The sequence below is a fragment of the Cottoperca gobio genome, chromosome 14 (assembly GCF_900634415.1).
Source record: "Cottoperca gobio chromosome 14, fCotGob3.1, whole genome shotgun sequence".
Taxonomy (NCBI): Eukaryota; Metazoa; Chordata; class Actinopteri; order Perciformes; family Bovichtidae; genus Cottoperca; species Cottoperca gobio.
Genome location: NC_041368.1, coordinates 24,425,371 through 24,436,994, shown reverse-complemented (window position 1 = coordinate 24,436,994; position 11,624 = coordinate 24,425,371). Strand labels below are relative to the sequence as shown.

The window sequence follows — 11,624 nt, the reverse complement described above, 5'->3', positions numbered from 1 at the left end:
ATTGAAGATTAAAGATTAAACATTGAAGATTAAACATTGAAGATTAAACATTGAAGATTAAAGATTAAACATTGAAGATTAAACATTAAGCATTGAAGATTAAACATTGAAGATTAAACATTAAACATTGAAGATTAAAGATTAAACATTGAAGATTAAACATTGAAGATTAAACATTGAAGATTAAACATTAAACATTGAAGATTAAACATTGAAGATTAAACATTGAAGATTAAACATTAAACATTGAAGATTAAACATTGAAGATTAAACATTGAAGATTAAACATTAAACATTGAAGATGAAACATTGAAGATTAAACATTGAAGATTAAAGATTAAACATTGAAGATTAAACATTGAAGATTAAACATTGAAGATTAAACATTAAACATTGAAGATGAAACATTGAAGATTAAAGATTGAAGATTAAACATTAAAGATGAAAGATTGAAGATGAAAGATTGAAGATTAAAGATTAAACATTGAAGATTAAATATTAAACATTAAAGATTAAACATTGAAGATTAAACATTAAACATTAAATATTAAACATTGAAGATTAAACATTGAAGATTAAACATTAAAGATCAAAGGGAAGTTTTATTTCTGAGCGAAGGTTCTCGAGCAGCGTCTGAAACGTCTTCGCATCATCTTGATGTTAACGGCGTCGCCTTCCGCTTCTCTTCATATATTTAAAACTTGCTTCGGTTCATGTTTTCACGCCGACTCTGACGCTGGAATCGTTTTTTTACTCGCTCGACTTCAAACTGAGACGTTGACGCTCAGCAGACTAAATGTTTCGTGCTCACGGCTGACGAGCAGTAAACGTGGAGTCTCTGCTGCGGAGGACCGGCGCTGCCTCAAACAAGTACATAAATAAATGTCATTACATTTACCAAAAATAATATAAGAAATAAATCTAGGCATTAATTCATTGAATTGATGTTTTGATTTATTTTTAAATGTATTTATTTATTTGAACATTTCTGTATTTGTTTCTGTATTCTAAGGGATGATAATAATACAGAAATAAATAAATACATAAGTAACATTTTGAAAATGAACATAAATAAAAAGGAAAATTAAATAGGAAAGCGAATGAAAAAGGAATTAATAAAACGGTAAATTAAAACATGTTATCAATGAATGCCTATATTTATTTTTAATATTTATTTAATACAGTTATGAATTAATTTATCAAGTCGTATATTTTATTTTGGCAGCTTCGGTCCTCCGTACTTTTCTACTGTTCTATTCAAATATAATCGACCAATCACAGCGGGCGGTCTGAGACTGTTGACCTGCTGTTTGTCTCGTTTATTAATATCTCTCACAAATTGACCCGAATGCACTTTGAGATGTTAAAACACATTTCTGGTTTGTTTTGAAGAAGCTGCGTCTCGTGTTCCTGGCTGTAATCTGCATCGTGCCTTCTCGTCTCACTGTTGCCAATAAGACATCGTCTTATTTTTAAATATCTTTTAAATGCCACTTTAATTGTTTTTGTGATTTTTATTGTGAATTCTGAATTTGCAGCGTTTTCAATGAAAAAGTTTTTTGTTGCTCGGCAGTGAATAGAAACTAGTGCAAGTCGGAAAAACGCCAATTATTAGGTAATAATATGTAAATGTTATTTATCATCTTTACATTAAACTGTAGCTACGTTCTTAAAGCCACACTATTTATATTTATGTTATTAACAAACACATTTTTGGAAGTCCGCTGATCAACTGGATCTTCTTCAAACGACTGATTATTTTATCTGATAAAGAATCTGAATTATAAATGTATCCTGTAAAATCGCTGCTTTTATTCTGAAAATTCTCACATTTTTTCACTTTATTTTTGGAACACGCTGAAAATATTTTGACTTAATTCTCGAAAACATTAACAATTTACAAAGTTTTGCAGAAATGACCAAATCTGTTCCTGTAATAATGTCAAAGAACGTGACTTTGCCAATACTTCCTTTATTATTATATTGTTTTAAAACTTAAACCTCTTATTTTACAAATGTCCTGATAGTTTTGTTTTCTTTAAAGTCGACAAATTACCAAATTCATTAACGTCACAACTTAATTCCTCAAATATTTATTTTTCCTTTCTCTGGTGAAAACGCCGACGTGTGACGGAGAGATGTGATCCAGCTTCAGGTTTTAATCTTGTTTCTTAACGAGCCCCCCCCCCCAGAACCTCGTGCTTAACGAGCCCCTCCCCAGAACCTCGTGCTTAACGAGCCCCTCCCCAGAACCTCGTGCTTAACGAGCCCCCCCCCCAGAACCTCGTGCTTAACGAGCCCCCCCCCAGAACCTCGTGCTTAACGAGCCCCTCCCCCAGAACCTCGTGCTTAACGAGCCCCCCCCCAGAACCTCGTGCACAGATCAACACTTCAAAGCACCGCACTTTCATCGGACAAAACAAACCGGCAGAACTGCAGACGTTGTTTTTTATTGTTGCAAAGAAGAAGAATGTTGTTTTCTAACGCTCCGTCACTTTTCTGTAATTGTTCGTTGTGTTTTCGAGGCTTCACACAAACCGACAAACTTTTTGTTTTGAATTTGCCAAACCCCCCCCCCCCCTCCGGCTTCGCTCAGAAGGGAAGAAGAAACCGACACGGAGCATGTTTGTATGTTTGGTTGTTTCCCAGCTGTGAGTCGTACGTGGGGTGCCACGCCCCGGCCTGCGACGCTAACCGTCGTGTCTCTCGACAGTTCTGATGATTATGCTTCTGTTATTATTATGACCATGATTATTCTCAGTCGTTGAAGAGTCTATTGTTTGCCATGTATTTTTTATTTTGAGATTTTTATTTTAGTTTTCTTTTTATTATTAAAGGTAAAATGAACTAACAGACCGGTTGTTGCTTCTGAATATTAGTTTTAATATCTCTTTCACACATTTCATGTTTCATCTGCAGTAAAATGTTTTTATCATTTAAGAACTCAAAGTCTTCAAACTGCTCAGAAGGATTTTATGATCATTTCTTCTGCCATGTTTACAACATATTATTATTATGTTACATGTTTAATCACTTCCTACACGAGACGTCGTGACGAGTGAAACGTCGTGGACTTCCTGTTTGTGTGGAGCGAATGGAAACAGACGCGTTTGTTATTTAACGCAGTTTATTGAGCATCAGGTTCTAGAAAACTAAACTAGCGAGTTTCTCCTGATCGGTTCAGTCGCAGGTCGACGTGTGGAAGGAGATAAAAAAAAAAAGCCGTCTTCAGTCGCGCCGTCATAAAGCGTCGTAGTCGTCGTCGTCTTCGTGCTTCCGCTTCAGCGAATCGCCGCCGGAGTTCTGCGACACCATGTTGGTGGTGATGAGGATGTTCTTGGAGCCGATCAGAGACGGGTTGATGAGGACGTTGGAGACGGCCGGCGTGGACGGCGTCGCTGTCGGGACGAGAAGAGCAGCGAGAGTTAAACTTTATTAATATATAAATACACGAAATTAATCATCAAACATTTGTAAAGGAGGAAAAGCTGTTTTTAAAATCTTGTTCCTTTAATAAAGATTAAATCGAACTGGTGTCAGATGTTAAACATATTTATTATTATTTAATAATTATAATACAATTATATAATAATTATTATATTATTATTATTTATTTATTATTTAATAATTATAATACAATTATATAATTATTATTATATTATTATTATTTATTTATTATTTAATAATTATAATATAATAATTATTATATTATTATTTATTTATTATTTAATAATTATAATAATTATTATTTTATTATTATATTATTATTATTTATTTATTATTTAATAATTATATAATAATTATTATTATTGTTGTTGTATTATTATTATATAACGGCTCTTACTGGTTTTGATGGTGGTGGTCTGAGAGGGGGGGGGGATCTGCACGGTGAACCTCTGACCCGACAGAGACACGGGGGGTCCCCACTTTAGAGACGGACGGAGTTCCTGTGGACAGAAAACAAAACGCATCTTATTGATCAACAAACTTTAAATATGGTGACGTTCTTCATCATCTTCATCTTCTTCACTGTTTGACTTTCACAAAGTGCAGTTGATCAGGTGAACATTTCTTCTCTCAAACTAAAACTTGACTTCACAGCTGATCCGGTTCTGAACTCTAAAACTCAGAGCAGCGTCCGTGACGTCCGAGCTCACGAGACTCACCGAGGGTCGGCGTGCTCGGCCTGCTGGAGACGGCGCCGACGCTGAGGCGAGGCACCGATATCCTGCCAGCGGACGTCATCTGGAGGGAAACAAACACACCGGGTGTCAAGCGGACAAATCAAAAGACAGAATATCACAAAATAAAAGGTTTGAAAGAGTTTCACCTTCTTCTGGACCGTCTTCAGTCTGTAGTTGGGCGCCGTCAGACAGTAGCGGTCCGGAGGAAGTCGGGGGCCGGTGTACGGTTTGATCAGCGGGAGAGGAGTCTGGTTCTTCTGCCTCGCCACCTCCAGCAGGAACTACACACACACACACACACACACACACACACACACACACACACACACACACACACACACACACACACACACACACACACACACACACACACACACCGTGGTGTTGACTTGATATCTACATTTCTGGTGACGTCCTTAATGAAGGCGGGGAGGCTTACGTCTCGTGGCGGCGGCGAGGTGAACGACTGGTCCATGCGGCACTGGATCGCCAGTTTGATGTCGTCGGCGTCCACGTTGGACTTCTTGGCGTGCGTGGCGTAGATTTTGGCGTCCTCGATGATGGTCGTCACGTATCCTGGAATAACAAACAGGCAGCTGACGTAACGTACGAAACGTTTCTACGAACTTCAGAAACTCAAATGAGCCGAAAGTTTCAAAACAAATTTCTAAATTAAATTTTTGATAAAATACTTTAAAAAAACAAAACACTTAAATATTAAATAAGAGAAGCAAAGTTCTCAAATGTTATTCTGAATAAAATACTTCTTAACCATCAGTTTAATTCAAAAGACATAAAACTTTATTTATTTATTTATTAAGTGCAAATAAAACAAAAGATAAAACAAAAGATTACATTTAAGACTATTTTTGGTTCTTTATAAAAACACCAGATTTCACTTTTATCTAAACTTTAAAAACAAACTTGCAGTTTCTTTATTATTCTAATAATAATAATAATAATAATAATAATAATAATAAATAGGTATTTATATTAATTTATTTTAGTATTGGATTAATTTTAAATATTTTAGATATATATGTATTATATATATATATATTATATATATCTATATATAGTATATATAGGAGGAGATATATAGTATATGTATATTATGAGAGAGATATATATATATTATAATATAGATATAATATATAGTACTATATATATATCTATATATATTTATATATATATATATCTGTATATATATATTATAATAATATATTATATATATGTATATATATATATATGTATATATATATTATTATATAAATATATATATATATATTATATATATATATTATATATATACACACACCACACACACACTCTCTTCAGGCTTTATTTTTGAAAGACGTGGGCGTGCTAGAAAGTATCTCCAATCGTGCAGTTTTTAAAGTCCCCAAATCTCTAAATCTGAGAAGCTTCATTCAGAACTTTAAGTAACAAACTTGTTTCCTCGTTAATAAAACATTTGCTAAGCTGATCATTTTTAAAATCCTGCCTATGTTTACGAGCTCCAGTCGTCGTCTCTGATAAATAAAGCTCTGAGCCCTAACCCTTCAGGTTGTGAACTTACTGTAGGTGAACTCCAGCATCTGGTTGATCACTCGGGGCTCGTACTCCGTGATGCCCATGTCCTTCAGGATCTGGATCATCACCTGCAGAACAGTTCAGATCCACCAGCAGGAGAAACCATTTATGTTAAAGGATTGTTTTTCTATTACTGATAAACATTATGATGCGTTCAGTAACGTCACACAGCTGCCCTGCTGCCCCCGCGACCCGACCCGGATAAGAGGAAGACGATGGATTTATTTCACATCTCCTGATTTATAGGTTGGTGTGAAAATACACCACAAGTATAACAACGTGTAACTTCATAATCTGGAAGTTTTCCATCCAAATGTAGTTAAAGTAAAAGTACTGATTGTGTAGTAAATGTTTTATATTATATCTCATGTTCCCGCTGCGTTAATGTGTGTTACATGTTCCCGCTGCGTTAATGTGTATGTTACATGTTCCTGTTACATTAACGTGTGTGTTACATGTTCCTGTTACATTAATGTGTGTTACATGTTCCTGTTACATTAATGTGTGTGTTACATGTTCCTGTTACATTAATGTGTGTGTTACATGTTCCTGTTACATTAATGTGTGTGTTACATGTTCCTGTTACATTAATGTGTGTGTTACATGTTCCTGTTACATTAATGTGTGTGTTACATGTTCCTGTTACATTAATGTGTGTGTTACATGTTCCTGTTACATTAACGTGTGTGTTACATGTTCCTGTTACATTAATGTGTGTGTTACATGTTCCTGTTACATTAATGTGTATGTTACATGTTCCTGTTACATTAACGTGTGTGTTACATGTTCCTGTTACATTAATGTGTGTGTTACATGTTCCTGTTACATTAATGTGTGTGTTACATGTTCCTGTTACATTAATGTGTGTGTTACATGTTCCTGTTACATTAATGTGTGTGTTACATTAATGTGTGTGTTACATGTTCCTGCTACATTAATGTGTGTGTTACATGTTCCCGCTGCGTTAATGTGTGTGTTACATGTTCCTGTTACATTAATGTGTGTGTTACATGTTCCTGTTACATTAATGTGTGTGTTACATGTTCCTGTTACATTAATGTGTGTGTTACATTAATGTGTGTGTTACATTAATGTGTGTGTTACATGTTCCAGTTACATTAATGTGTGTGTTACATTAATGTGTGTTACATGTTCCAGTTACATTAATGTGTGTGTTACATTAATGTGTGTGTTACATGTTCCAGTTACATTAATGTGTGTGTTACATTAATGTGTGTGTTACATGTTCCTGCTGCATTAATGTGTGTGCTACATTAATGTGTGTGTTACATGTTCCTGTTACATTAATGTGTGTGTTACATGTTCCTGTTACATTAATGTGTGTGTTACATGTTCCTGTTACATTAATGTGTGTGTTACATGTTCCCGCTGCGTTAATGTGTGTGTTACATGTTCCTGTTACATTAATGTGTGTGTTACATGTTCCTGTTACATTAATGTGTGTGTTACATGTTCCTGTTACATTAATGTGTGTGTTACATGTTCCTGTTACATTAATGTGTGTGTTACATGTTCCTGCTGCATTAATGTGTGTGTTACATGTTCCTGTTACATTAATGTGTGTGTTACATGTTCCTGTTACATTAATGTGTGTGTTACATGTTCCTGCTGCATTAATGTGTGTGTTACATGTTCCTGTTACATTAATGTGTGTGTTACATGTTCCTGTTACATTAATGTGTGTGTTACATGTTCCTGTTACATTAATGTGTGTGTTACATGTTCCTGTTACATTAATGTGTGTGTTACATTAATGTGTGTGTTACATGTTCCTGTTACATTAATGTGTGTGTTACATGTTCCTGTTGCATTAATGTGTGTGTTACATGTTCCTGTTACATTAATGTGTGTGTACTGTTCCTGTTACATTAATGTGTGTGTTACATTAATGTGTGTGTTACATGTTCCTGTTACATTAATGTGTGTGTTACATGTTCCTGTTGCATTAATGTGTGTGTTACATGTTCCTGTTACATTAATGTGTGTGTTACATGTTCCTGTTACATTAATGTGTGTGTTACATGTTCCTGTTACATTAATGTGTGTGTTACATGTTCCTGCTGCATTAATGTGTGTGTTACATGTTCCTGTTACATTAATGTGTGTGTTACATGTTCCTGTTACATTAATGTGTGTGTTACATGTTCCTGCTGCATTAATGTGTGTGTTACATGTTCCTGTTACATTAATGTGTGTGTTACATGTTCCTGTTACATTAATGTGTGTGTTACATGTTCCTGTTACATTAATGTGTGTGTTACATGTTCCTGTTACATTAATGTGTGTGTTACATTAATGTGTGTTACATGTTCCTGTACATTAATGTGTGTGTTACATGTTCCTGTTAGCATTAATGTGTGTGTTACATGTTCCTGTTACATTAATGTGTGTGTTACATGTTCCTGTTACATTAATGTGTGTGTTACATGTTCCTGTTACATTAATGTGTGTGTTACATGTTCCTGTTACATTAATGTGTGTGTTACATGTTCCTGTTACATTAATGTGTGTGTTACATGTTCCTGTTACATTAATGTGTGTGTTACATGTTCCTGTTACATTAATGTGTGTGTTACATGTTCCTGTTGCATTAATGTGTGTGTTACACATCAAAATGTTTTTGAAATGCTAAATACATGCTGTATGCATGTTTAGCTGCATTTAAGTCACATTTGAAATGAAAATTAAATAATGAAATGTTCACATTCAGACTAATTGAAATGTAAAAGCCATTTGACATTTTGTTTTCAAACACTGACTTGTTGTTGACCTAAGTAATGCACATGTCTGAGGCCAATTCAAATGTTGTTGTGAGTTTATATTTTCATTTTGTTCGCTAAATGCTTCCAAACATAAGAAGTAATGAAGTAGAAGAGTAGCGTGGCATAACATGGAAATACTCAAGTACAGGTACCTTGAATTTGATCGCTTTAGTAAATGTACTTGGTTTTATTCCACTCCTACAGTGAGAGATACAGTAAGTCTAAGAGTCCTGGAGCAGTGTCCAGATAATAATAACGTGCATTATGTGTGTCTCATCCAGTCGTTCAGTATGAAAAGCATACCTCTACATTAACTCGCTGTAAACTGTGAAGAAACAAGTGAACTTTAAATGTTCCGGTTTGTTTTAAACTCAGTGACACCTGCTACATAACGTCCGCTCTCTGGAGTCAAAGCACTCCGATAAAGAAAGCTCAAATGAACGTTAATGTTAACATCATGCACCGGAGACAAATATTAATCACTCTGTGTAAACTACTTAGAGTCGTGTTTCCAGCCCAGCCCCGGCTATCGGCTAGGCTAGCACAATGCTAACTGGTGGCTAATGTTGTGAACGGTAAATATAGCGCTAACATTAGCCGACAAGCTAACTAGCTAACGTTGGATATCGTTTAATGTTTTGTAACTGCAGCATTTAAGCAAAACTACGACCACTGTTAGTTCAAACTGCAGCTTAAGGACACAAAAAGTGTAGAAAGCTCGTTTTAATAACGATACCTGAGCATCTTTCGGGATGGTTTTCGGAGCAGACATTTTAATATTCCCCGCAGCGCCTTCAACTTCTTCTTCTGCTGTTTCAGTGAGCAGAGACGGCTGAGCTGCGCACAGCGACGCCTGCTGGTCAGAGCCGACACTACAGCACCCATGATAATAATAATGATAATGATAATAATAATAATAATAATAATAATAATAATAATAATAATAATAATAATAATAATAATAATGATAATGATAATGATAATAATAATAATAATAATAATAATAATAATGATAATAATAATAATAATAATAATAATAATGATAATAATAATAATAATAATAATGATAATAATAATAATAATAATAATAATAATAATAATAATAATGATAATGATAATGATAATAATAATGATAATAATAATAATAGTAATAATAATAATAATAATAATAATAATAATAATGATAATAATAATAATAATAATAATGATAATGATAATAATAATAATAATAATAATAATAATAATGATAATGATAATAATAATGATAATAATAATAATAGTAATAATAATGATAATAACAATAATAATAATATTAATAATAATAATAATAATGATACTAATAATAATAATAATGATAATGATAATAATGATGATAATAATAATAATAATGATAATGATAATAATAATAATAATAATAATAATAATGATGATAATAATAATAATAATAATAATGATAATAATAAAATAATAATAATAATAATAATAATAATGATAAAATATAACACAAATAATAAGAACAACAAAACATGATAATTAAGTATATACTAAATACTAAATACTAAATATACTAAAATTACTACCACTAATAAAGTAGCAGTGTGACTGTGCAAATGCTCAGTCTATAAAAAGTCCTGCTTCATCATCATCATCATCATCATCATCATCATCATCATCATCATCATCATCATCATCACAGAAGTGCACTTTACAGAATAAAATAATAATTTAATATGTGATTAATAAACTCACTCAAAATGTCGATAATCGATTAGTCTATCGATAAAAAATTTGATAGTTGAAAACTGATATGGACATTTACTCGAGTAAAATATTACTTATATACAATTGTGTGTATGTTTAAGTTTGATGTGGTAGTTTTACATTTTGGTAAAAATTGTATTCATGTGTTTGAGAAACAGATTTAACAGCAGAACTCCTGCAGGGGGCGCTGCAGGAAAACATCTGAACTCTTTTCCTCTTTCTCAGATTTGTGAATTTACTTTCTTGCACACAGCACAAAGTACCAATTCAACAATGTAAGAATCCTTTACAAGTAAAAGTCCTGCATTCAAAACTTTACTGAAGTAACATTTTATATCAGTAAAATATACTTAATGCACCAAAAGTAAATTAGTGTGTTCATCACTTTACTGTTGCAGCAGGTAAAGCTCATTTTAATTACTTTATATACTGATGGATATTTAATCTATAATAATAAAATCATCATTTATTTCTTATGTATTAATAATCTGAGTTTATTAAGGAGCATCAGATCAATGTAGATAAACTATTCAGCATTAAACACTAAAGCCATTTTCAGCATTAATATTATTAAACAATTGTAATGTATATATTTTACATATTTATTGTTGTTATATGTTGTACTACAATATCTACATTTCAACTTTAATTTCATTTATTTTTATTTTATTTTTATTTATTTATAAATTATTTATTTACTTTTAAACGTTTGAATTGAATAATACTTTTTTTGACCGACCCTCAGAGTTTCAGTAGTTTGTTAAAATTGTACGTATTCTTGTCCTGCTGTTAATTATTATTAATAATGTAAATGCATATTCTATGGAAATGCTGCCCCCTATGTCTCTGGAGGTTAAATATTACACATTGACACTTTAACAGGAAACCTAACTTGTGTTTTTCCTCAAAAAATATATAATTTTTATATATATATATATATAAAAAGATATTTGATCCTTTAAAACAGAGAAATCTTTCTGAAATATCCATCTTTTGTCGTCATTTTAAAGATGCAGCAGGTTCATGCAGGTGAAGACATGAGAAACAATCTGTCTGAGTTCTCTGTGAGCTGATAAGAAATCTTCCCAGAAGTCGTAAAAGAGGCTTCGTGTCGAGTCTTATCGCTCGCTGAGTAAACCCTCAGAGGACGAGCCGCCTCAGATTTCCACATGACCAACGCTCCCAAAAGATTTCATCCGAAGACGCCGAGTCGAGTCTGCTGATAAAACTGTTTACTCACATCATGTCAAACAGCAGCCGCTGGTTACCTGCACAGGTTGTGTAAATGTGTGTAGAGCAGCAG

General features: G+C 33.1%; 1 protein-coding gene across 1 annotated transcript; it reads right to left on the bottom strand.

Moving 5' to 3' along the window:
* Nucleotides 1-2,458: 2,458 nt before the first annotated feature.
* On the bottom strand, nt 2,459-9,427 carry taf9 (TAF9 RNA polymerase II, TATA box binding protein (TBP)-associated factor). Its single transcript, XM_029447625.1, is given in 8 exon segments — nt 2,459-3,398; nt 3,845-3,918; nt 3,920-3,947; nt 4,167-4,245; nt 4,331-4,465; nt 4,624-4,760; nt 5,764-5,845; nt 9,297-9,427. Coding segments are annotated over 8 exon segments (729 nt in total). The 5' UTR covers nt 9,333-9,427; the 3' UTR covers nt 2,459-3,240.
* Between the last annotated feature and the right edge of the window lie 2,197 nt (nt 9,428-11,624).